The sequence below is a fragment of the Mustela nivalis genome, assembly GCF_964662115.1.
Source record: "Mustela nivalis genome assembly, chromosome: 10".
Taxonomy (NCBI): Eukaryota; Metazoa; Chordata; class Mammalia; order Carnivora; family Mustelidae; genus Mustela; species Mustela nivalis.
The window spans coordinates 100,054,225-100,081,265 of NC_139029.1; the positions used below are offsets into that span (position 1 = coordinate 100,054,225).

The window sequence follows — 27,041 nt, forward strand, 5'->3', positions numbered from 1 at the left end:
AAACAGGTACTGCTGGGAAGGATTCACTTCTGCCTGGAGTGACGCACCTACTCTGTTGGGACAGAAAACGACAGGGCACCTTCCAGCTCACACGTAAAGATAAAGCCACTCATTCCCACCACTCTCAAGACCTGGTTCTTTGATGGTAAATACTGACCACATGTCAGGCAGGCATCAGTGAACAGTCATGTTTTCAGGTTTCGAGTTCTTTGGTAAACACTCCAACCAACTGGTTCAGCCATAAAGAAAAGTAAGTGAGGGAAATAATGGGTCCTGAGCCCAGATCAGTAGCCTTTTTAGTGCTGCACACCCTCAAGGTAAACTTAATTTCTGTAGGCCTGTAAGAAGATAATGACAGCAGTCAGAGTGTAGGGATAGGGGCAGGGATGGCACTGTTTGGAAAAGGAGTCCTGTGCCGGGAATTCTCAGTTAGAAGAGGAAAGAATAAGGATTTTCTCAAAGAAAAAGTACTATAAATGAACAACAGGCATCACTGATACAATTCTATTTTCTAGGTATTAAATATTCTTTTATGATTTAGGAAAATAGTTTTTCTCCTGCAGGAAAATTACTTTTAAAGCTGAAAGAATGAACTTAAAGGAACTTCAGAATATTGTATATTTGTGAACTGAGAACTTGCTTTGCTAGTAAAAGGACATATACCATCTATCTGTCCATCATTGGAACAGCTCTTCTGGCTAGTGATAGAATCAACTAAACTTGCAAACATTTTAACAGGAAACAGAATCAGAAAGATAATCTGTACCTTCCCCCCCACCCCCATCTGCCTGTTGAGCACTGCCTTCTGCCAGGTTTAAGCAACTGGCTGGCGGAGTGGTGGTTAGACTCAGGACTTCCTGGTACTTTCCCTAGGATAATTATCATCACAGGGTCATTGAACTTATTTACCTGTCCACCTCCCTCAGCGCCTAGAAGGCAAGGGGGTTCCATGCGTCCATCACTGTAGTCGCTGCTAAGCACATAGTAGGTAGGCACTCACTAAATATGTGTTGACTAAAGGAGTAGTGCAATGACTGACTCACAGCAGATGGTAATAAAGAATTTGTGAATGAACTGCTTTTAGAATATTGGGAGCAGTAATTGATGTTAAATGAGCCATTTAGACGGGCAAAGGAGGAGTAACTCTTGCCTGGCAAAGTGTATCTATAGTGACCTTGAGCATAGGAAACCCGTATTTTTAGGCTGGGTGGGAAAGCAGTCCAAGACTTCGGTACAATGAAGAACGGTGTAAAATGGCATTTTTCAACTTAGAAAAGTCTCCGTCGGAGGTTGGCCTCTGGGCAGAATGACCCAGCAGAACTTAAAGCGGAGAGGAAGCAAGCCTCTGCACGGAAACCGTCCGGCCGGGAAGCCCCCTCGAATCCAGATACCCAGACCTTCAGGAGGCCGCTCTAGACCGGACCTTCTCGAGCCTGAGATCAGCGCTCTCTCCGTGCTCCAGATTCCAAGGTGACGTAGCCACAGGTGAGAAACAACTCCCTCGCGCATTCCCGGTGTAGTCCAGGTGACCGCGGAGACATCATCTCTTCCCCAGCTCAAGGGCTGAAGTACACCCCCTCCTCTCTCTCCCCTGCCTTCTCCCACTCGAGGTGGCGGGATGGGTGGGCCTGGCGGAACCGCCCGAGGGGGCAGGCTCTGAGGCTTGGGCGGGCACCGCTGGCCAGGCCCGCCGGCGACCTTGGCGGGCTGCGGCCCAGGCCGACCCACGCGCGGGGCGGAGTGGGACTCGCGGCCCCTCCGGGTTTGCGGGGACGCGGCGGGGGGGCGGGGAGGATGGTCCGCGGGAGGCGGGGAAGCCGGGTACTGGAGGCGGGGAGCGGCGGGGGACTCACCTGCAGCAGCACGGCCAGCAGGAAGCACAAGTACATCTGGTAGATGCCCATCTCCCCCACCGCCTGGAACGCCTCTTCCACCTCCATGGCTGGCCTGGCTCGGCAGCCCCGGCTCGGCCCCGCTGAGCAGAGCGGCAGCGGGAGCGGGGTCAGAGCGGGAAGGGGGCGGGGGCGGGGGCGGGAGCGTGCGGGCGGGGCGGGGCGGGGCGGCGCGTCTGTGCGGGCGGGGCGCGGCCCCAGCTGTACCGGGCCGCGGGGCTTTCTGGTGGGGTCCTGGGTCCAAGGGGGCTGGCTGTGCGCGCCGCTCTCGGGGCGAGGGAAAAGGAAGTGGGCTCGCGGTGAGGCATCCTCGTGGATGGAGAAACACGGAAACAGCGCCAGCTGGCACCCGAGCCCTCTTGGGGCGGGGGCGCAATAACTGGGCGACCTGAGGGCGGCCCTGAATTGTTTGTCCTGTTGCCCAAATCGGGGGGTTTAGGGGCGTTCTGGAGCCGTCAGGGAAGAGTACTGGTCAGGCTTTCTTTGCAGTCCTACTCTGTGCTAGCTTTGTAGAGGTCACCGGTAAACAAATTCTTGCAAAGCTGCGAGATTCATTTGCAAACAGAAATAGGCGGCAGGGAAAAAGGAAGGACAAAAGAGCGAAGGTGAAGGTGTGGGACAGGAGGTGATGGATGCCAAGGTGTTTGAAGGATCAGCAGCATTGGCGAGGCCGGGCAGAGTGACCGTCCCCTCATTCCCCTCATTCCCGCACCCCCTGAGCTTGGTTTTAACAGCTGCCTACAATTCCCTAGTCGGAGCCATGACCCCCAACACAATGTGGACTGAAGAGGTCACCAACTAATGTTTTATTTAGGCTTTCACATCTAAGAGAGTGAGATAGGCCTACGGTTTTCTTTTCTTCCTACTGTCCTCGTCTATATTCGGCAGGAAGCTTACAGTGGTTTCCTGTAACCAGGTGGAAGTGTTTGATAAAGCTCTCCTTTAAGCCATCCGGATTGGCTAGTTTTGCAGGGCGATCCCATTCATTACAGAGGTAGATAGAAGGAGATACTACATAAATTTTTATGGCTTTCTTTCTTTAAATTAGTTTTTTTTTTCTAAAAATGTTTCTACTTTATCAGTTATTATTCCTGTTCTATAATAAACTTGTTCAGTTTGTTCTCTTAAGGTTTTATAAAATCGTGCTCTGGCTCTATGCCCTATTTTTCATTGTTAACACCGTTTATTGTTTATTTTTCACTCTTATCAGTCATGCTACAGGTTTATCTTTAAAAAAAAAAAAGTCCCAATTTTTATTTTGCGGTTTTTCTTCTTGTATTTGTTTTCTATTTTGTGGATTATGTGAATTCTTTTCCTCCTTACATTTGTTACTGTACAATTCCTTTATTAGCTACATGACTTGAAAGTTTAGCTTATTTGCTTTTATTTTTACTTTTTTAAGAATAATTGTATTTCAGGTTATGCATTTCTCTTTATTCTGATCTACAAGTGTTGTCATGTGGTTTTGTTGCTTTTAGTTTGGAATATTCCATTCCATGCACTGTCCGCTTTAAACCAGTGAACTATTTGTTAAGTTTCTTTCTTTCTCTGTCTCTTTCCCTCCCTCCCTTCCCCGCTCCCTTTCTTTCTTTCTCTTTTTTTTTTTTTTGTTTCCAAGTAAATGTTATTGCTATTTTTAAACAATCCTTTTATTGTTGATTACTAATTTAATTATTTAAATGCTTTTTGAACAGAGATGATATTAAATCTTGCAAATTGTTTGAGGTTTCTTGTGACCAAATATGCAGTCATTTTAGAAAAAATGGACTGAGTGTGTTGAAAATATTCTCCATGTGTTTGGGTGTAAGGTTCTCTATAACTTAGATCAAGCTCATTGGTAGTATTCAAATAATGTGTATTACCACTGGATATATCAATTTTTAATAAATGTGTCAAAATCTTCTGAAGTGTTTATCATTTTTGAGTTTTTATCAAGATCTTTTTATTTCTGTGGGTTCATAAAGGTACCAGTTGAATCGTTCCTTTTATCATGATAAAATAGCTCTTTTTTAATGCTTTTTGTCTTGATTTTTATTTTGTCTAATGTTAATATTGCTGCATCCAAGGGTTTTTGGTATTATTTTTCTTGTAATTTTTATTTTCATCCTTTTTTGTTCATTATGGTCTAGGCATGTTTATGGAAGGAGGGTCTTTTTGTCCATCCAATTTGATAGTCTTTGTCTTTTAACATGTGAGTAAAATCCATTTATACTTATTGTGAGTGATATATGTGGAATTATTTCTACCATTTCATTTTCTGTTTTCTGTTTCCCATCATCTTATTTTTCCCCCTTCTTAGCAATCTGTTGGAGTCCAAAAGCCATTTTCACCCTGCCCTTCTCTCTTTTTGCTATTTGGGGACCTACACCATCATCATCATGATGATTGCACCATCATCATCATCATTATTATTATTTTGGTAGTTACACCTATATTTTTAACATCTACATGACCGTACACTCTTCTACAATGTTCATCGTTATTTAAAATTACCTCTATTCTCTTTTCAAACTGAAAGGAACCTACAAAAGATTCTGAAAGGATGCAGAACAAGTCTGCCCCAAATATTTCACTTCCGCATGTTCACTCTTTTTAGCAGAAGGCAGTAGAGGCACAGCAGACTCAAGAAAAATTTTCCTCTCTTTTAAACTACCTAAAAGAATCTAGATTGGAGGCCTATCCCAGAAAGAGAATGATTACTAAAGGATAACTTTTTAATCTGAAAGACTTATTTGTATGGTAGGATAAACATCTAATCACCAAACATTTGCTCTTCTTACTGTCCTATGAATTACCCTTCACCCCTTTGAAGTCCCAGGCCCCTATCCCATTCTTTAGTTCAGGATAGCATATAAGCCCCAAAAGCCCAGCTTGTCCTTGGATATCATGTTCATATTCCCTGTATGAAAAAAATTAAATGTTTTTTTCCTGTTAATCTACCTTATGTTATTAGACCAGCCAAAGAACCTAGAATGGTTAAAGGAAAATGTTTTCTCCCCAACAATTCCAAGAAAGCTTTATCTGAGAAAGCATAGGAGGACATAAAGATGTTATATTCTGGAAAACTTTGTTAGGTGACTCAAGAAGTTACTGTTGTGGTACTAAACCATTGATGGAGAAAATTTGGAAGTGTTTTATTAAAAAATTTCTATTCTTAAGAAAAATTAGCCTGCACTTGGAAATAATAAGAAAGTAAGAAGACGACTATGTGTGCTTCTAATGTAGTAATGAAGCATCATTTAACAGGCCAACCACATGGTTATTTAATACTCTAAGAGAATTTACCTGTGGTTACTACACAGGTTATTACTACCTGTGGTTACCTGTGGTTACTACAAATTAGAGTCCAGATACTCTGCAGTTCTATGTAAATTTTTGTTTGGTAGAGATGTAAAGATTATGTTCAACAGAAAAGACAACCTATTATTTAATTACCCTATAAAACATTCACTAGTTTTGTACAAATCTAGAAATCCCATTTTAACATACTTATTTTTTTTCTAGAAATTACCAGTGCCTCAAATTACCAGTGCCTCAAAGGTGTTCTTAGCACCAGCTTTTCCAGAGTACTGGTTCTTTCATCAATTGAAATAAAATATTTGACATGGGTTCATTCTCTATTGGTAAGAGAGTCACAGTTTAACTTTTGAAAATTTTTCTTTGACATTATGATGTATGGGGAATGAAAAATTATAAATTAATACTCATATGATATACAGCTAACTTAAATTGTTAAGTAGAAATTGGGTAAGTTTAGTTTATCTTCTTAAAAGTTTATATTATAATTCATCTTATATTAGATGTATATGGACATATATGCTAAAAGCAGTTGGGAAGTGTGAGAACAGAAAGTATAATCTGCAGATTGTCAGAAATAAGATCTGATGGAGAAATAAGATTTGATAGAGGCCAAGTATGCAGTGCTAAGGAGCTTGAACTTTCTCTTACAGGTGATAGGGAGCCACTGAAGTGTTTTAAGCTACAGTGGTATGATTTTTAAAGATGACTTGACAGCAGTGTTAAAAGCATGTAACACCAGTTGAAACACTGCTCTAATGGCCCAGGCAAGAACCAAATGAGGACCTGAGGGTTTAAACCAGAACAGTAATAATAAAGATGGAGAAGTGAGGTCAAATTTAAAGTAAAATTTCAAAAATTGATAGTGACTGCATTTTGCACAGGCAAAAGAGAGAGAACTCAGAAGCGACTCCTGTGTTTCTGACCTTGAAGACTCGGGAGATGGAGGTACTCTTAACTGAGGTAGGGAACACAGAGGTTGGAGTAGATTGGTAGTGGTGGGTTGCAGGGCCTAGGACAGGAATGGTGGCTCCGACTGACGTTGCTCTTTTAAATGGTCGTTGCCCCTTTAAGATTCTGCCCTTCCCCCTTAACCCACCCAGACCCCTGCTGGATTTCCTTGCCCTAATTTACAGTCAGCACCAAAGCTTCTGAGCATGCGCTGAAGAAAGAGCTGGACTAATTAAAGCTCTCCTGAGGCTCAAGGTATTGCATCTGTGGCTCTCAGCAAAGAGTTCCATTTTGAGAGTGTATTTTCCCCATCTGACTATTCTTTTCTCATTTTTCTTAAGCCCTTTCCTACTACAATCTTGTAGTACCTGAATCTTTATCAGGAATGATGAGCATTGTGGGGGTTTTTTTAATAATAAAAAATTAAAATAATGTTTAAAATAGGGTGTCTGCAAATAAACACTTTGGGGGATTTGAGGAGAAAAGCCGTAAACTTTATCTGGTAAATTATATGAAGCATTGAGGCAAAAAGACTCAATCTTTATAATCTTTCTAAATTATTCTAAAAGTTCCACACCTACCCACTGTATCATGTCTTCTGCTCTATTGGTAATTTGGTGGGCTGGAGGGCTATTGAAATTTGGTGTGCAAGATAAGACTTCATGCATGTCAAGTGTTGTTTCAAGTCCTGGGAAATCAGTGTCGTAGATCCGCCTAAATATACCAAAAATTATTATCTTCCTTAAAAATCTAAAGAATATTTTCCCTTCTGCATAAACCTTCATGCTGTGATAACCTTTCATTGTTAGTTCTTCACGGCAACATACCTTCATAAAGATAACCGAAGTTCAGATACCTCTGTCAACCTTAAGTTGATATAAACACCACAAATATGATGGGAATAACCAGATCACAAGGAAGCCTCCCTCCTGGGAGGAAGGAGCAAGAAGACTGAGGGAGGAGAAGCAAAAAGCAGATGGAATTGGCAGGGAGATGAACGTGTCTCCATCAACCAGCCCCCCAAACCAACAACTATCATTCAGAACCATTGTCTACTAGTATAGACAAGTATATACTAAAATAAATCTAAATTAGTGGAGAGAAATTGGCCATTCCCATGTCTTAAACCTTAGCAATACAGGAAAAGAGGACCGGCATTAAAGAGAGCATGTGATGTGATGAGCACTTGAGGTTCTATGCAACTGACGAATTATTGAACTCCACATCTGAAATTAATGAGGTACTATATGTTGGCTAATTGAATTTAAATTAAAAACAAAAGCAAATGAGGATAAGTAGAGTTAGGTCTAAAATTCAAGAGGTTGGTAGAGGGACATGAAGTATGAGAGAAATCAGCCATTAATTGTGTGTGAAGTTAGACAGTAGAGTGTTTTGCTTGCTGAGTCCAATTTTACATGCTGTCCCAAGAGGCACTGAGCTAAGATAATAGGACATTCATTTAATTCAACAAACTCATTCCTGAGTGCTCAGCTTGAATGAAAATGTTCATGTTGTTGTTCCTGGGGCTGCTGCTACTATTTCTTACATGGGAGTCACCCAACAAGGGAATACAGCCCGAAACGATGAATTTCCTTTACTCATGGGGTCAATTAACTGGGACTACAACGCAGTAGGATGGGTGAACATTTAGCCTGTACAAGGACAAGTGCTTCCATGTTGCCCCAGATTAAAATCTGGATGTTCTTGGAGCTGTGTTCACCACCTTAGCTGTTGAGTGTTGCTCAAAGCTGATGATAACCTGCACATGGAGAATTTTAACCACAACTGGTTCTTCCAGTTAAAACCAACAACTGACGTTGCTTTCAGAAAATAGTCAACCAAAGTAGATGTCAGAGAATCAAGTGTGATCTACTCAATCTTAGATAGGAGAGCTTGCCAATCCTAAAGCATTCCAAAAATGTAAGTATTAGATTCATTCGACAAACACTTGCTGAGCAACTCCTCTGTCCTGGGGGATGTTCTGGGTGTGAGGAATACGGCATTAAGCCAGCAGCGCCTCTCCCTCTCCCTCTGCCTGGGCACTTGCATTCCAGGGAAGACTTCCTTCTTGGCTGCAATTCTGGATGGCTGGGGTGGTGGAGGAGGAAATGGCAACTATGTAAATTGCATGCTGGCTCTACTATCTGATCATGAAACCAACCCCAAATCCAAACGTTACAATGTGGATAAAGTAAATCATAAAGCACTTTGCAATCCAGTCAATCTTCTTCAGTCCCTGTATTTATCTGCCTTAAGAAGAATGTAACCAAACGTCATCTCCAGTAATGAAAGTCACTCAGTAGAAAGTTACAATAATGCACAAATTCACAAAAGAATCTGCCTGATCTTTAGAACCAAAGGAATCCCTGAATCCCTCGTTTACTGGCATACAGCTATCTGAGCCAAAAGATCATAATGCATTTTCAACAATATAAACTCCTCTTGATCATCCTCATTTGTGTGAGAAGAGTGTCTTATGGACAGCCGAACAGAACCAGTCAAATCCTTCTGTCAGTTGTGTTTTCCAGCGCAAGATTTTGAATATTCTCGGCTTCATTTTCCGCTCTTACCAGGGCTGAGACGCTTCTGTCACCTTTTTTTTTTAGTCACGTGTCTCCCGCAAATCTAATGCAAGTGAATGGTTTTTCTCAGGAAAAGGAGGATGCAGGAGAGGGCGCACTCACACACGTATTTTGAATACAATTTTTTTTTAAAAATCACCTAGTCCAACTGCAACATGATAGAAATCATGAATTTAAGGCTATTGGACATTAGATAATATGTTCAGAATGATTAAGGAAGGTCGAGAAAGTCACATGCTTGGTAGAAAGGTACATGAAAACCCCAATTCTCAAAAGTTTGGGCTTTTTTGTTTTTTAAAACTACCGGAGGCTGCTCTCTGGTTACAGGCCCCATCTCTGAGCAGTTTTTTCTTGCGTGGAAATATGAATATAGCACAATGTTATCTTTGGAACACATCTGAGCTCTGATTCCTTTGTAAACAGTAAATATGCGCCCGGATCCACAGTGATGTTGAGGTTGGGGGCTGAACAGGACCTGCCTGTCTCCCAAGCCGGAGACTTGAGTTGGGCGTGTGTAATAACTCAGCAACGTGACTGCAATCACAAACACACACAGAATGAGTTCTCCTCTGTTGTGTTTGCAGCCGAAGAATGGAATCGTGTTACAGCTTTCCTTTTTGTATTACTCCTCACTCAACAGCCATTCTGCTTTTGACCTGGGAAAACTGGGCCACAGAGATGCTGCACCATCAGGCATATTTCCTGTTGGGCTGTGAATGTCTAGCATATAGCTGATTCCGATTCACACCTCCTTAAGTCCTCTACCAATCCATGAAAGGCTATTTTGTCTCTTTGGTGCACTGTCCAAGCACCTTCTGCAGACAAAACAGCAACTGGTTCTTTGGGTTGTTGCCGGGAGATGACGATCTTCGGTCCCAGTGGTCAGTGATGCCTTCTCAGTCTGTCTGTTAATTGGCTGTGTTGCTAATGATGTGTCCTTGTCATGACAGTGTCCTGGTGACCAGCCTTCCTTTCCTCTCCATCTTCCTCCCATGCCCATACATGGAGGGTCAAAGGAAGAAGTAAGATAGGTGAAAGAAGGTGGGATTTTAGGAGTGCAATGGCTATGGCATAAAATAAAACAACCCAAGCAATGAGAGATACTTGAATAAAGATTCCTGAGTCCTTTGAAGTCTATGTCTTTATTTTTATCCCTGCTTTTTCCCAGCTGTGTATCTGTGAGATTAAAATGTGCTCGGTTGCAAGGAGATGGGTGTCCCTTCAAACAATGTACAATGGAAAGATATTTCCAGAGTTCATTTGGTTTTTACTTTGTGGGATATTAAAATACAAGCCGATAACCAGACAACCACTTAAGCAGAGAAGTTTCCTCTTCTGTGGTGTGGCTTGCACAGGGAGTAGGCATTCTGATGGAGATGTCCTATTGGAAGCTGGATGCAGAAGGCAAGGATGGATGTCGTGCTGGGGCTCTCTTCTGGCCCTGCCAGCAGGTGACCAGCTGGCACCAGAGACAAGCATGACAGCTTGGTGCACTCAACTGAGACCCACGTTTCTATTTTCCTTCATTCAGGGAATAGCTAAAAACACGATCTCTAGTTCCCTTACTGGCATGGGGCAGTGCAGAAATAAATGAGCTTTGAGTTAAAGATTCTAAACAAAAATATGTCCAAACAATTTTCAAGCTGACACTTGGTAGTCGTGTTTTGAGAACTGAGTGATCTATGAACCAAAGTCTTGTGGGGCCCATGCATTCTCCACCCTAGAAACACACTTAAAAAGGCTGATGATACGAGAGACTTCACATTTGAAAATTCAGCCTTGAGTGCAGTGTTTATGGGATGAATATCTTTCTGGGAGACCTATACCATCTTGATGGGGATGCAGAGGTAAGCGAGAAGATTCGACCCTTCTCCTTTGACCATAGATTGCCTGATTTGACCTAGAATCAGCACAGCCATGCTGAAGACTCACAAATATTTCAAATGAGCTCTACAATGCTAATGCTTTCCTTTTCACTAATAGTTCCTTTTTAATTTTAAGGGTACCTTAAAAAATACCCTTAAAGCTCCCAAAGGATGGTTAAAAGGAGGGGAAACATAAAAAGAAAAGAATATAGCCAGCAATTAAAGAGAACTCTGGAGGCACCTGGGTGGCTCAGTCGGTTAAGAAAAAGACTCCTGGGGGCGTCTGGGTGGCTCAGTGGGTTAAAACCTCTGCCTTCGGCTCAGGTCATGATCCCAGGGCCCTGGGTTTGAGTCCCACATTGGGCTCTCTGCTCAGCAGGGAGCCTGCTACCTTCTCTCTCTGTCTGCCTCTCCACCTACTTGTGATCTCTGTCAAATAAATAAATAAAATCTTCAAAAAAAGAAAGAAAGAAAGAAAGAAAGAAAGAAAAAGAAAAGGACTCCTGATTTTCGACTCAGGGCATGTTCTCAGGGTCCTGAGCCGTGTGTCGGGCTCCATGTTCAGCAGTCTGTTTCTCTTCCCCTCTCTCAAATAAATAAATAAATCTTTAAGAAAATGAGAGACAGGTCTGCTGTAATAGGCTCAGGACTGTTAGACCTCAGGTTCATATGAACCACAAGGCAGGTGCACCTGAGACGCAAGCAACGTGCTCGGCCCTCCGCCCTAGCCAGCTGCTCTGTGCTCAGAGACCCGGAAGTCCTGTATTTGCTGCAAACAATGTCCTTTCTGGGCCAGACTGCACTAGAACTCTATGGCAGTTGTACCCACCTCCCGGTTTCCCAGCACCTGCAAGGTCACTTTATTCCTTCCGGATTATATATGATATGTTTCCCAAGACCACTTGAAAATTCTTCCATACAGGGAAACAAAAGGAGAAACTTACATGAAACAATATCTTTCCTCCAAAGAAGCTGTCTGGCTAGTTGTAGCTGTTGGGAGGGCGGTGTGGGATCCAGAGGTTAACTGAAAAACAAATCTTGATGGGATTGCTTATATTTTCATTTTTTACAGCTTCCACTTCTCATTATATGTATGCTTTCCTTTAAATACAAGGGCGTATTTGTAATAACTTTTGAAGTCCTTTTTGCCAATCTGCCAATTCTGTTATCTCTTCCTCGGTGGGTGTGTTTGTCTTGACTGATTTTTCTCCAGATTGTAGGTCCTAAATTCCTGCTTCTCGTATATATTTTTTTCTATCGAATGCTGGAAATTGTGAATTTTGGTCATTGAGCCCTGGAGTTTGTCTTAGTTAAAGCATATTAGGTTTTATTCTGGCAGGCAGTTAATCTATTTGTGCATCAGCTTGACCTTTTGAAGCTTTTTCTTAAGCTTTGTTGGAGCGGCTTTGGAGTAGCCTTTACCGCAGGGCTAATTTAGTCCTCCAACAAAAGCATGTCTCCTCTGAAGTGTCTGGTCCTACCCCAGGTGTTCATTGTAGTCGCTTCACACCATTTGGGCTTTTGCCTTTTCTATATCCTGGAATTGCTCTTTATGGGAACGCCAATAACTCTGACATCCAAAGGAGACTTTTCTGTTTCTGTCTTGATCTCTTGGTAATGGCACTGAACGCTCTTAGCCACTCCCACCTTCTTCAAACACTCTTTTCTTGGGACTTTGTTTCTGTACCTTACTTGTTCTGCTCTTACCAGCAGCAGTTTTGCTGGCACTCTTTCTACCTAATCTTTCAATATTCCTCAGTGTTTCCCTGAAGCCCCCTTCCCATTTCACTCTACATTCTCTCTTTCTCTGGAGGGTCTCAGGCTGCCCCATGGTCTCCACTCCCATTTAGCTTACAGGGGAAAAAAATTGTGTGCGTGTGTGTGTGTGCGTGTGTGTGTGTGTGTGTATGTGTGTGTGTGTGCAGGTGTGTGTTCTCAATTCTTGACTTCTTCCACCCTTCAGACTCCCCATTACCAACCTCACCTTCAGTATCTCTTTTGGGACATTTCAAACACATCACGTACTATAGTGACCTCATGATTCTAGACCACTGCCCCATACCTGCTTCTCTTCCAACATTCTCACTTGTGAAAAGGCATTACCTTGTTTCTCATGCAAAACAAACAAATAAACAAACAAACAAAAAACCACCTGAGTCATCCTTATAGCCTTGCCCTTGATGTATATGAATACCAAATACAATCATTTTTTTCCCTTCTAGATATCTGCTGAATCTGTCTCCAGGACCCCACAAGAATCTGCTGGCCTGCACACCAAGAGTGGTTCTAGAGCAGAAGGGAGACACAGCAGTGTTAATATGGCAGGATTGAAACAATCTCAGAGTGTTGTCCACAGCCAGATGGTTTGGGAAGAAGCAGAACATTTTCTATATCCGTGGAGAACAGATTAGACATGGTATAGGGAAGAGGGGACCCGAGGAGTTTTCAAGATGGGACCAAGAGGGTGCAGCAGAAGGCTGGGTGAACCTCTGACCATGGGTCAAACAGGACCAAGGGCTTCCCAGTATGACAGGATCAAGGAGACCAGATTGTTCCCCCTACACCCTACACTCGCCTTGTGCAAGATCACAGCATACATTCCTCCCCAAATTCAGATCAATACCAAGGAGGTGGGAAGACCCTCAAATTGACTGAAATCAGATTTCTAACTTCAAGAAGAATGGGAGCTTGACGATGAAATGAACTTCACATATATGCCAAATAATATTCTCCTTCTTTGCAAAGGAATAAAAATCATACCCAGTACAGGAACAACGTCACTGATAAAGACTTGCTGTTTGCCCTACATTGTGAACAAGCGTAAATGCAAAGAGGAAGTAGGCTCTGCAGTCAGGCAATCTTCATTGCCACCATCCTCAACCAAGCCACGGTCATCCCTTACCTGAACACCAGTAATCACCTCCTTAGTATTCTCTCACCTAAATTCTTGCTTTCCTCCAATCTCAACTTTCCACACCAAAATAGGAGTGATCTTTTTGGTATGCAAACCTGATCCTATCACTCTTCTGCCTAGAACCCCAATAGCTTTTCTTCATTTTTAGAATGAAGTCCTTATCCATTTACCGGGGTCTTTGAGGCCCTGCACTGTCTTGCCAGTTACCGCTGGGGCACCTCGCCTTCATTCTCCTGCACTGGACCACTCCTGGCTCCTCTGGGATGCTAATTTACAGGCCTCCCTCTGCCTGGAATGTGCCTCCTGGGTCCCCTGCACATATACTCGATCCTTCAGTTCCTGGCTCCAAGGCCACTCCTCCCCGCTTCTTCCTTCGCCCCAGTCAGTCTGGGGGCTCCTCGAGCCACTCACATTTGCTCCCTGCCCCTTTACCTCATTGTGCTTGACCCTCACTGTTCTCCATGAGGGCAGGGCCAGGGTCTTTTACCCTCCATTCCCAGGGCACTTGCTATGCCCCAAATGGAGCAGTCTGGCACAAAAAGGATTGCAAGAAATGCTGGGTGAAGGAAAGGAGTCCAGAAAGCGAATTCGCACCAACGCATTAACAAAGTGTTCAGGTGCTGGCCTAGAGCATATTCTGATAAATTTAAAGCAGCCTGTCTATCCTGGAAAAGCTTGAACTCTTGACATATTGCTTAGGGAGACACGTCTGAGCCCCTGACACTTCCAGGCTGCTGTTCGCTAGGAGGAAAGGCAGGTGACCTTCTACTATTACCTCTGAATCCCTAGGTGCTTGTCCACCTGCTTCTCTAACCTGCCTCCCCTCCCAGGGTGCTCAGCCCACAGGGGTTTTCTGTTCCGGAAACCCACTAAGTTCTCGCCATACCCAGGTCCTCGAGTGCCCTCTGCAGGGTGCTCCCTTCTCCCCCACCTTGCTTGTCAGGAAGTGAGCTCCTTGACAGCACCAGTGCGGTTTCTGTCCGGCTCTGCTGGCCCCTGTCGCTGTGCGCAGTCCCCTCAGCGCTCTGTCTCCGCAGGGGCGTTGGACTCCAGGTGGTGATTTTACGCATTTGTATATTTACTTCCTTCAACTCGTGTTCTCTACTACGCTGTGAGTGAAGGCGGGGGAGCACGTGGACCTTGCTTCCTACGTCCTGCCAGGATCTAGCCCAGGTCCTCCGGCATAGTATTTGGGCAAATACTCAGTAAGTATTTGTTGAATGAAAAAACTGATGTGTATAATACACCACAAGCTGACAGTTAGACGGCTATTAACTCTCATACCATACAGAGCTTCACAAGGAGAATCGGGATGCTTTTGTTAAACTGCGGAGGTTTGGCAAGTCAGACGTAAAAGTAACCCCGAAGTTGTACCTCGGGGGTTCCCTGGAACTAGGGGTGGAAGGTACTGGGAGGCGGAGGGCAGGGGCTGGAGAACCCGGAGCTGGAGAATGGGGGTGACAGGAAAGCTGAGGGAGCAAATGCCGTTTGGAGCATTTAGCTAAGGCTCTCCCGAGACCTTTCCCTTCGAGATTTCTATTTTCCGTGCTTTAAGCCTGCAAAAACGAATGTGAATGAAGGGAAAAATTATTCAGCCCTGGTTAATTTTGTGAAGTCACTGGAGTCCTATTTTAGTTTCCCATTGCTGCATGTAACAAATAGCAAACTGCCACCCAGGTAGTGGCTGAATAACCACGGCAATTTACTCTCTTCCAGTCCTAGAGGCCGGAAAGTCTGGGAGAGTCTAATGGGGCTAAACTCCAGGTGTCAGCAGTCTCCTTCTGGGAGGCTCCAGGGGAGAATCTGTTCCCAGCCCCTTCCCAGACTCCCAGGGGCTGCCACCGACTTGGTTTGTGATACACCTGTCCAGTCTCTGCTTCCTGTTCACACTGCCTTCCCTTCTGTGGCCAAGTCTCCATCAGCCTCCCTCTTGCAAGGACATGTGTGGTTATATTTAGGGTCTACCTGGATAACCCGGGATCCTCTTCCTACACCACGGATAATCTTTCTCTCTCAAGATCCTTAATTTAGCCTACCGCAGGTCCATCTCAAATTTGAATTTCTAGCCTACGACATCTATTAAAAAGCAGGTGCTCTAGGGACACCTCGGTGGCTCAGTGGGTTAAAAAGCAGGTGCTCTATTCACTTGGTGTGGGGTTTATTTTTAGATTTCTTTTGTCAAAGATTTTATTTATTTATTTGACAGAGAGAGATCACAAGTAAGCAGAGAAGCAGGCGGGTGGGTGTGGGGTGGGGAGCAGGCTCCTCGCTGAGCAGAGAGCCTGATGTGGGGCTAGATCTCAGGACCTTGAGATCATGACATGAGCTGAAGACAAAGGCTTAACCCACTGAGCCACCCAGGCACCCCAGGGTTTATTTTTAGAACTCAACAGGTTCTTTATACTTGTTTTATTCTTCAGAGCTCCAGCGATTTTCAATGCTGAACAAACTTTGGTTCTAAGTGGTAGCGCCTCTCAAACTTTGGTTCTAAGTGGTAGTGCCTCTCAGTGCCTTTCTTATTGACCAAAACTTTATTTTTATAAGCAAGAGCAAATATTTCATAAACCAACAACACAACAGTCTTGTTTTGCATCAGGAATCTCTTTGGAAAGGCAAGTGAAAGTAAACTTAAATAAATATTTGTCTGATTAAAGATCTGTTCTAGAGATGTCAGAAAAAAAAAAAAATACCCAGAGATTTCTGGTCGGCAAAGTGCTGAGCAACACGTTTTCATGTTTCCGAACTTAGCAGACCCAGTACCCCCCTTCCTCCTAGGTGAGGGAAAAATTCACTGCTGAGGATCTTGTGCTTTTTTTTTTTTAAGATTTTATTTATTTACTTGACAGACAGAGATCACAAGTAGATGGAGAGGCAGGCAGAGAGGAAGGGAAGCAGGCTCCCTGCTGAGCAGAGAGCCCGATGCGGGGCTCGATCTCAGGACCCTGAGATCATGACCTGAGCCGAAGGCAGAGGCCTTAACCCTCTGAGCCACCCAGGCGCCCCGATCTTGTGCTTTTCTATGTTGACTTGACTAAACTGGTGCTTGAAAATCAACTGAAATGAGTTGTCGCTCCAGGCCATTTTCTCCAACTCCTGAAAACCTGCTAAACTACATATCCCCAGGTAAAAGGCAAATCATCCTTAACTTAAATGATCACTCCCCAAAGGCACATAATTCGAGACAGCCTGAGTCAGGAAGCCTGCAGCTGCTCTTTGAAGGAGACCCTAGTCTCAGGCCAGCAGCAAGGAAGCCGCTTCTAGAAGGAACCCCATTCTTCTCGTCCTGGTTGCAACAGACAGGTGTTTGTAACATTCAGTGCAGTGCCCTGCGACAGGAATATGACCTAAGTGGTGTACTCAAATACAGAATTTAAATTTCTCCTGTAACCACATTTAAAAAAAAGCAAAAACAGGGATGCCTGGGTGGCTCCATTGGTTAAGCATCTGCCTGTAGCTCAGGTCATGATCCCCGGGTTCTGAGATCGAGCCCCGCATCTGGCTTTTGCTTGGCAGAGAGCCTGGTTCTCCTCCCCGCTTGTGCTTGTGCTTGTGCTTGTGCTCTCTCTCTAATAAATAAATAAAATCTTTTTTTTAAAAAAAAAGGGGGCAAAAAGAACAAATGAAATTAAATACAATGATAGTTTAATCAAATATAGCCAAGACATTATTTCAACATGAATCAATAAAATAATTATTGAGGGATTTGTACAATCTTTAAAAATGTTTTAATAGTAAATCGTGATTCTGGTGTGTTATTTTTACCTCCAGTGTATGTCAGTTTGGTCCAGCCACATTTTGAGGGTTTGGTAAGCCACGTGTAGCTAGCAGCTATAGTGTTGGCCTTTTGGGGTGACTAAGAAAACTGTACTTGGTCAGTAGTGACACTTCACCGTTAGATGCATTCCTTTTTTTTTTTTTTTTTAAGATCTTATTTATTTATTTGACAGACAGAGATCACAAGTAGGCAGAGAGACAGGCAGAGAGAGAGGAGGAAGCAGGCTCCCTGCTGAGCAGAGAACCCAATGCGGGGCTTGATCCCAGGATCCTGGGATCATGACCTGAGCTGAAGGCAGAGGCTTTAACCCACTGACCCACCCAGGCACCCCTAGATGCACTTCTTGACTCTTTTTTATACATTCTGGTTTTGCTGTATTTTTGCTTATTGGATTTCTTGTTAGCTGTTAGTCTTGGTTTTTATTTTCTTCAATGGGGAAATGCGAATTTTCTCCTAAGGGGTAGAAGCTGGAGAATAAGCCATGCACTGAAAAAGAGACAAAATGTCCAGAATGTGATCTAGGCCCTGAAAGACAGCACATGGGTGCTGGGAGGGTGACAGAACTACCTCACCAGGACTCTAGCAAAACCAACATTCCTCCCAAGGCAGCAGTTACACCTTTTTGAAACAGGTCAGGCTCTGGAACAAACTTTCTCTGCCTAAAGAAATAGTCTTGAATTGGGAATCAGGAAACCTGGCGTTAAGAGCTGGTTGGGAGATCCTGGGTAATTCTCTGAGCCTCAGGGCACTCATCAGTGAAATAATGAAGTCAGATCAGTGCTTTTTTCATACTAAGCAGTGAATTCTGTTTCCAGAAATCTTTCTTTTTTTCCTTTTTTAGTAGGTTCCACACCCTAGGTGGGGCCCAGCGTGGGGCTTGATCACAATCCTGAGGTCAAGACCTGAGCTGAAGTCAACAGTCAGACGCTTAACCAACCAACTGAGCCACTTAGGCACCCAAAACTCTGTTTTGGAAACTCTACAGAGAATGTCAATACATTAAATATATCTAAGGGAAGCTACTCTAATGGCAGGAAGAACAGGGAATGGAAGGAGATGGGGGTACAAAAGGAGCAGGTGGACCAGAGCCCCCTGCCTCAACCATCCCTTTGCATCTGAAGCACAGTTTGAAACTCTTGCTATAAGGTCTTCACTGCAGTTTTCAGCATTAACATTTGAATTCTCTATTATCCTCCACTGTACTCTATCAGCCAATGCTCTCAACCAACAAGAAAAAGAACAAAGCAGACAACAACAAGGTAGATGGAAGATCATTCCTATGCAGGTTCAAAGCTGCCTTGGGACTCATGAATGGTCTAAGCACTTTTCCTGTGGAGCCCCATTACCCCCATCCTATAGCATATCAAACATGTAAGTTTCTCTTGGTATTAGAGATATATATATTTTTTCAGATCTCAAACATTTCTGAAAGTCCTCAAAAACCTCAGAGGCTAATGGCACCGTGCCTTCCGTGCACCGTGCCTTCCGTGCCTGATGGATAAGTGGCCTAGGGGGAGGTGTCTCAGTGTCCTGTCTCCAAGGATCCAATTTTCTTGATTTCTGGTGATGAAACAAAATGGAGCAGAACTGGCCAATGTGTCCAACCCTCCATTTCCTCTGGCAACCTTTCTTTAGGCTCAAAGAATTCCTACCTTGTAGTTAGAATATAAAAAGAGTTAATGTAGGATATAAACCACCAGCAAATGAATGAATGGAAATATAGCTATATAAAAATTGCAATAGAATGAAATCTCAGTTAACATTAAAATATCTGATCCAAATCTGAATATTTCACATTTATGTTTCTATGTTTTATATTTATGTTCACATAATATGTCCACGTGGCTGTGGACATTAATAGTGTCTGACTTTGATATTACTAAGAGAAAAAAATGGACCTAATTATAGGACAAATAATCATTGACTGATGAGGTGCTTTTATATTGTTTTGTTCTTCTAATCTGACTGTCTATTAGTAATAGTATGCTAAATGTACAATGTTCCTTGTTGTGGCCTTATTAGAGAATAAGATATTCCACTGGAACAACAGAAAAAATGAACACTTTTCATAAAATCATATAGGTCCTCCATTTAAGCTCTGGGTCGATTTCTTGATATTTTCGCTGAAACCACTTTTCTCAGAGCTTAAAGATCACAGCTGAGGCATGGGAGAAGGATTCTGATCCCTGACAAGAGGGTAAACCTTGTTTCATCTCTCAGCCAACGAAGAGAGAGAGATGTTGACAAATTGGCCACACTGTCAAAACATTGAGAGAAACAAAACAAATAAAAATATGGAGAGAGGAGGGAAAAAAAATAAACATAAGAATAAAGATAGAATGTGACTTTTGACGCTTTATCATAGTTTCTATCTCTGCTGAAATTCCCTCCTGCTTCTTGTCCTCCTTTCCCATTACATCCTTAAGGGTAATAATTGTAGTTCTTTAGGCTCCTTGCCTGATCATTGGACCATCTGGATCATCTCTGAGTCAGGATCTTTGGTTGCTTTGTCCTGAAAATGTTATTACCCTTGATATTCATATGTCTTATAATTTTTGGTTGAATGCTGGTCATTGTATGTAAAAACACAGTCAAGACAGAGATAAATAGTATTTATGTCCAGAAATAGGTATGCTGCTTTTTTTCTGACAGTCCCTAGAGATGGAGGCCTAAGTCAGTATAGCCAAGAGTTGAGTTGAGTTTGTTGCCTTCAATACATCACAGGATTTCTGTTCAATAAAGAAAATCTAAGCAAAGGTAATTAAAAGGTGATAAATTGGGAGAAGATATTTCCAATGTCCACCATACCTAAAAAAGATCAGAAACAACTTCCAGTCAACAACAACAACAAAAACAGGAAACCCAACAGAAAAATGGGCAAAATGTATGTCTAGACAATTCTCAGAAGAGGACATTGGGATAGCTAACAAATAGATGAAGACACGCTTAATCTCACTTTATGGAGAGGTGAAAAAGTACGGCAAGGTCTGCTGACATAACAATGAGGAAACAAAAGCCCTCATGTGTGCAAGGGTCAACATTCAGGTAAGCAACCAATTCCTGGGTATACGCCTCTGGGAAACTCTTGCCTATGACTGAGAAAAAATACTGCTCAGCAGTAAGTGCATATTGAGTGAAAGTTTGAAACCATGTTCATCACAACATGGTTTTTGGTTAAGTGGAGTTGAGGCAACCCAATCACCTCTTTCTAGAAGCACAGGAAAGTAAACAGTAGGGGAGGGATGTATTTGACAACAGCTAACATTGCCCAAATGGTGGCAGTGTCCCGGGCAGTCTTTTAAGTGCCTCCTGTGTCTTAACACAATTATCTTGACAACAATGTTATAAGTGTTTATAGTACACAAAAGAGGTTGAGTGGGATCAAGCCAGAGGTCATGCAAACAGTAAGAGTCAGGGCTAGGTTTCAACTCAGGCATCTGGCTCCAGCAGCTGACGATAAGGGGCTGCCTGCCTTCTGGACTGTGTCTCTCTCCCAGAGCCCTGCCTTGTGGTCTGATCAATTCCCCCGCTTTCCAGCTTGTCTTTTCTGTGGGACTTCATTTCTTCTTCAAGGGGAAGCAGTTTTCCGTCTAGCAGATAGGAGGACAACTTAACTAGGCTCCGAGTGATTCTTCTCCTACCTAATTAGGGAAAGCATATCCTCTTAGGCCTTTCAAATTCTTATGGTCCTGTGGTGAGGTGCTGGGACTCCAAGCAGCCTCTTTCCTAGTCTTCTCGAGGTTCATTTTCAAATAACCCAAGACAATACGGCGATTGCCTCCTCCAGCTCCCTCTGCCCTGTGGCGCAGGTCACATTCAGCCCTCACAGGATCTTCCAGAGATACCCTTTATGTATCTTTGTGCATACCGGCAGGCTTGAGACAATGTGACTGTCAATCATCCCAGTGGGCTGTGTGGCAGTGAGTCCCTCAGAGGTGACTTCAGTCTGGAAAGCTATTTTTGTCTACACTAAAAACCAGACTGACTATTCCCCTTTGGAATTGTTTTCTTATTTTTATAAAATGTTCCGTCTTCTCCTTCTTTGTGTATTGACTGTATGTTTTGGCCTTGTCTCATTTATCACTTGCCGGCGTGTTTCCTCCCCTGAGGTCTTCATGAGCTGGCCCCTTCATGAGTTGGTTGTGGCTAGGGAATGAGATGGCCCAGCTTGGTAGGAGAGCGTCTAAAGAAGTCACAGGTCCTGAGCCAAACACTGAAGTCGGTAAGTGCCATACACTGTGGCCTGCCCAGTGCTGCATTTCTTAGTTCATTCTCGGGACCACCCTGTGAGTTGGGTCAAATTGTCCCAATTTGCAGACACTGAAGCTCAGGGAGGGAAGAGGCTTGCCAAGGGTCCCCTGAAAGGTTGCAGAGCTGGGATTCAGCCCAGGTCTTCTGGCACAACTCCCTCAAGTCCTCCATTCTTTGGCGGCATCTCTGATTTCCATGCTCTAAATAGCCAATTAATTAACCTCAACCTAAATGGTGTGTTTCTGTATTTAATTTCCTTTTTTCTAAAAACAAGTTACCTATCATTTGAAACACTGTCTTACTTTAGAATATTCACTGGCCTAGTGAAGATTAATTAGCAAATGGAAATTTCCTTCCCGGAAAAAAAAAAAAAAAATCACTTGATAATAAGAAACACAATCCAGTTCTTTTTGCTTGATCTTAGCCAAAAGGCCGAGAAGTGATACAATTCAGTTCTTTTGAAGCCAAGCTCTGTTTCTACCAGCCTGGCTATTCTGCTTGGGGAGGAGTCTCCTTTCCGTGGAGCAGGTTTGTTGATTGACTTAACAAGCGCTTCTGTGGTGTACTATGTACACTATGCATAGAATGTATGGTGTACTATGTAATAGGCACCATTCAGACCCTTTTCAAATATGAACTCTCTCTTACAGCAGAAACTAATGTCCACATCTTCCAGATGAAGAGACTGAGGTTCAGAGAGATCTATTTCTAAGTGGCATAGGCAAGACTTTAATGTGAGAAGTCCAGAGTCCGGAGATTTAAGTGCTGCACCAATTTCCCCTCTTTGCTAACTCATAGTCTGTGTTCTCGCAGGCAAAGGAACACAACAGCCTATAAGAGGGAATAGAAACAGAGAGGAGCCAGGAGACCCGTCTCTGTGGACCGGCAAAGAAGCTTTGGAAGCCCCACAACCCGAGATGGCACCACCCTCTGTGTCTCCATCAACTCCTGAGCTGTTCCAGGGAGGGTATCAGTATTGCGGGCTCAGAGAGCAAGAGAGGCCCCCAGTCTTTGTTAGCTGACGCCTCTGGTCTGAAGCAAGTTCATGTGAAAGAGGAACATGTTAGTCTTTGAGGTAACAAATCTAGGAAATGGACACTATGCCTTTCCTCACCCACCGCCTGCCTGGTTTTGCAGATCTGGGGTGCGTGTCTGGACCACCTTAGTCTGAGTACAGCAGGTAATACTGAATCAGAAAAATACCTTTTATAAGGAAATGACCTGTGTGTTGAGTTGATAGTCGTGAAATGGAAAGAGAAAGAAAGAATTCCATTTTGCTTCTGCTTTTAGAATTTATAGAATGAAAAATGCTCTCAGTTCTACCTTAATCCCCAGAGGGGAGCAGAGGAGTTATCAAAGCCCGGGTCTCAGCCCACATCATCAGGCTCTTCCCTTCCGAGTCTGCTTTGAGTTCTGTTGAGAATCCCCATGGCTTGCTTCCATTTCGCTTCTCTCCAGGTTCCGGCCTTTGGAACCATGAGGCAAGTCACAGGAAGAAGAATGGAGTAAAACCAAAATGAGGAAAGAAAAATTAGTTTGTATGCTTCCTTTTTAAAAAGTAGATAGAATGAGAGTTTTGAACAGGATCATGGGATCCCCACCAGAGTTTCCTGGGAGATGCGGAAGATTCCAGAAGCCGGGGGCCAGGTCTCTCTTTTGTTATCTCTGCTTTCCAGCTTCTCTCCCCTTCCCTGTCCTCTCTCAGAGCTTCTGTGCATGGCTCTGCCTATCTGCTCAGTCATCTTCTCTCTGCCAACCAACTTCCCTGCCCTTTATTTCCCAGGGCATAGACTTTACCTCCTCATAACATCAGCTTTTGTATGGATTTTCTAATCTGTTTGGCATCCAGCACCCTTCACTTCAGCTCCACTGCTCACTTACTCCCTCTTCCCGCTTCCCGTTCCTAATTCCTAGGAGAGCTCTCTGAGATGCCCATCCTTTCCGGACAGGCTGTATAAGCCACAGGCTAGTCTGTCTCAAAATTGGTGGCCTTTAGGCCAGTTGTCCATCACCCATCAGCAGTGGCAATTAGTATTAAATGTGTCTGCCTGGGCTGCAAGGATGGATGGTGGTGGGAAGTTCCTCTTAAAGAGCGTGTGGGTGGACACGCCCCATAAAGCAGTACAGGACAGGCGGGGAAGCCAGTTAAAATGAGCGCACTGCCTGCAGCCACACTTTCACGGTAACTTCAGTGTCCATGTCACTGACCTCCTTCTGCATTAAATGGTGATCAGTGTCTTTATGGTCCTTCCAGAACAAAATCCTTTGGATGGACTCCAAGATAGATGCTTTTGGTATTATGGCTGAGCAGTCTTATGAAGATGGGTAGGGGGACATCTGTTGTTTTACCCTCTGAGAACATAAAGAGATGAAAATAATGATCTGCTACACAGAAGAGAGCCCAGGGCCTTTTCCCTAAGGCAGACCTGGGTCATTTGCCACGTGTACCAAGTGTGACCAGTCTCCAAACAAGCTTTCTTATCTGCAAACATAGGTAGCACAGTACAGTCTTCTTCATGGGGCTGTTAGGAGTTCTTTCCTTAAGAAGTACTTTTTTACAAGTACTTTTTTTTTCTTTTAAAGTCTGATTTGATTTTTTTAAAGATCTTTTTATTTTTTATTTGACAGACAGAGATCACAAGTAGGCAGAGAGGCAGGCAGAGAGAGAGGAGGAACCAGGCTCCCCGCTGAGCAGAGAGCCCGATGCGGGGCTTGATCCCAGGACCCTGGGATCATGACCTGAGCTGAAGGCAGAGGCTTTAACCCACTGACCCACCCAGGCACCCCTTTTACAAGTACTTTAAAAAAGATTTTATTTATTTGAGAGATAAAGAGAGTAAGTTAGAGAGAGAGAATGCACATAAGCCAGGACAGGCAGAGAAGCAGGCTCCCCACTGAGCAGGGACCCGATGCGGGGCTCGATCCCAGGACCCTGGGATCATAACCTGAGCTGAAGGCAGAGGCTTAATGACTGAGTTACCCAGGCGCCCAACAAGTAAAGTATTTTATGTACTAAAGTACTTTTTGTAGTACCTGGCTCAGATTCAATACTCAGTAAATGGTGTTTGTCAGCAGCTATACCCCCTCCTGAGGCAAGTTCAGTTGGCAAGCCTGAACTTGACTGTGGAGGGGCCATGACAATAGAGACTTGGGAAAGTCTGAAGGGTCTATACTTCGGTAAAGCATATTTATTCTCTGGCCATCTTTTAAAACCCTTGAGAACACCAAAAAGAACGACAACCAAAAGAGAAAACCTCTCTTCATTTTCAACCTACTGATTAAATAGCCAGCGTATCCGTCAGACACCTTAGCTACAAACAACAGAAAGCAGTTCTTGCAGGTAGAAGCAGAAAGAAGGTACCCCACAGAGGTACTGGGAGCTCACTGACTCACTGGGAAAGCTGGGGAATTAGGTCATGACTGGGGATGAATGGAGGGGGGAAGGGAGAGCCACAGCCCAAGGGACCACCTGCACAGTCAGTGGGGGTACCTGGGCCAGCACTCCACCAGCACCGGAACTTGATGCAGCCACAAAGTCCTGCTGGCCTAAAAACTGCGAGGACCAGCTGCAAAATACGTTCTCTATTCCGTGGTTTGGGGTTGTACTTGTTTTTCAAGACTTTGTCTTTTTCAGAACAGTTACAAGTTTACAGAAAAATTGAGAGGAAGGTACAAGGATTCCCCGTCAACCCCGTACCTGCACACCTGCACAGCTCCCCGTTATCAACACCCCCCACCAGAGGGGTGCATTTGTTGCACTGGACACACCATTATCACCCAGAGTCCCTAGTTTACCCTGAGGCTCACTCTTGGGGTTGCACATTCCACGGTTTTGGACAAACATAGGATGAGATGTATCCACCATTGCGGGATCGTACAGCGTATTTTCACTGCCCTGAAAATCCCTTGTGTTCTGCCTCCTGGTGTCTGGTGCTTGGCTTCCCTCACTTCCTCCTTGCAGGCTGGGTGGCAGCCATCTTGATGCCATGCGGGGTGGGGGGGGGGGGGAACGCTGTCAATCAGCTGAGGGGGGAGGAGTGGCAGGCTGGAGAGAGCCTGGCTCTCGGATGACATTGCTGACTGGCTGAATCCACCCTTAGAGGCCTCCCACCAGCCTTCCCATGACTTAGGTTGTCGTGATTTAAATCATTTTTAAGTGTACCGCTGTCGTTGCTGTTTAGAACCAGATGAACCCTGACATATTCCCCTTAAATAGTTGGGCTCAAGCACACTGACCTTCAGCAGAGCTCTTTTTTTTTTTTTTTTTTTTTGCCTGTTGACCATTGGCATGAGGAGCCTAAAATGGCCAGGTGACAGTCTCAGCTTCTGATTCAGTGGGACTACTGCTTTCTCTCCCAGGGCTGTTCCTTCTTTGGATTTATAATTCTCTACATCAGTGGGGCCCTAAGTTATGGGGAGCATAAGCAGAATTTTACAAGTGGTAGGGAGGCATAATTCCTGCTCCTACCTTCCTGATTCCCAGATAGGTTTATCCTCACCATGGCCGAAATGGCACCATATATTGGCAGCTGGTTTAGAGAATAAACTTTGTCACGTAAGGGGACACTCTAGCCTCACCTGTTTTAGTTTCCACTGCCCTCCATAATCAAGCCTTTGCCGTACAGTTCCACTCCTCTTTGTAGACTCTTTATGGTAGTGGTTATGAGCACAGGCTCTGCAGCTACCCTGCCTGGACTCAAAGCTCAGTCCCCCTTTACTAACCAGGTGACCAGAAGCAATTTAGTAACCATCTTTAGAAATTGGTGTCATGACGTAATTACTTCAGAGGGCTTAGTCATAAGGGTTAAATGAGTTGGCACATGTGAGGCTCTAAGAACTGTGCCCGGAATATACAGATGGTCCCTGATTTATGATGGATCAACTTAACAATTTTTCGACTTTACAATGGTACAAAAGTGATACACATTCAGCAGAAACCATACTTTGAAATTTGAATTTTGATATAGTTTGAAATTTGAATTTTGACCTTTTTCTGGGCTAAGGGCATGCTGTACGATCCTCTCGTGATGCTGAGCAACAGCCGCTCACAGTCATCCACGTGATCACGAGGGTGAACGGCCGATACACTGACCACCATTCTGTCCTGCACAGCACTTCAATTTCTCATTTTCAGTAGAGTGGCCAATCAATTACATGAGATATAAAAGACTTTATTATAAAATAGGCTGTATGTTAGCTGATTTCGCCCAAGCTTAGACTAATACAAGTATTCTGAGCAGGCTTAAGGTAGGCAAGGCTAAGCTGTGATGTTTTGAAGGTTAGGTGTATTAAATGCACTTCTGACTTAAGATATTTTTGACTTACGATGGGTTTATTGGTACATAACCCCATCGTAAGTCAAGGAAGATCTGTAAATGTTAGTTGTCATTACTATTCTATAAGGTCAGCTGCTTCTGGGTAATGGGAAATAAATCCTGTGAATATCATTGCTTTACTTCTTTCAGAGAACAGCAAAGTCTTTGGTCAGAACCAATGCTCCGTGGGATGCCATGG

General features: G+C 43.9%; 1 protein-coding gene and 1 long non-coding RNA gene across 7 annotated transcripts in view; one reads left to right on the plus strand and one right to left on the minus strand.

The window, feature by feature from the left end:
- The window catches only part of SLC22A15 (solute carrier family 22 member 15), a 79,702-nt gene extending 77,443 nt beyond the window's left edge, over positions 1-2,259 (minus strand). For 4 of the 5 annotated variants that reach the window (XR_014299241.1, XR_014299242.1, XM_082684956.1 and 1 more), the window contains exon 1: positions 1,854-2,259. Coding sequence is in view for 2 of the 5 variants with exons in the window: in XM_082684956.1 (XP_082541082.1) it covers positions 1,854-1,940 (87 nt within the window). In the remaining 3 variants the exon portion in view is untranslated. The remainder of the gene's footprint in view (positions 1-1,853) is intronic. The other variant, XM_082684955.1, reaches the window with a different exon arrangement.
- LOC309841675 lies at positions 928-24,545 on the plus strand. 2 transcript variants are annotated; one of them, XR_014299244.1, is made up of 3 exons: positions 1,202-1,485; positions 12,810-14,706; positions 22,341-24,545. It is a non-coding gene; the product is annotated as an uncharacterized lncRNA (long non-coding RNA). The 2 variants fall into 2 exon arrangements; XR_014299243.1 differs by lacking the exon at positions 12,810-14,706 and having other exon boundaries at positions 928-1,485.
- Positions 24,546-27,041: the final 2,496 nt, after the last annotated feature.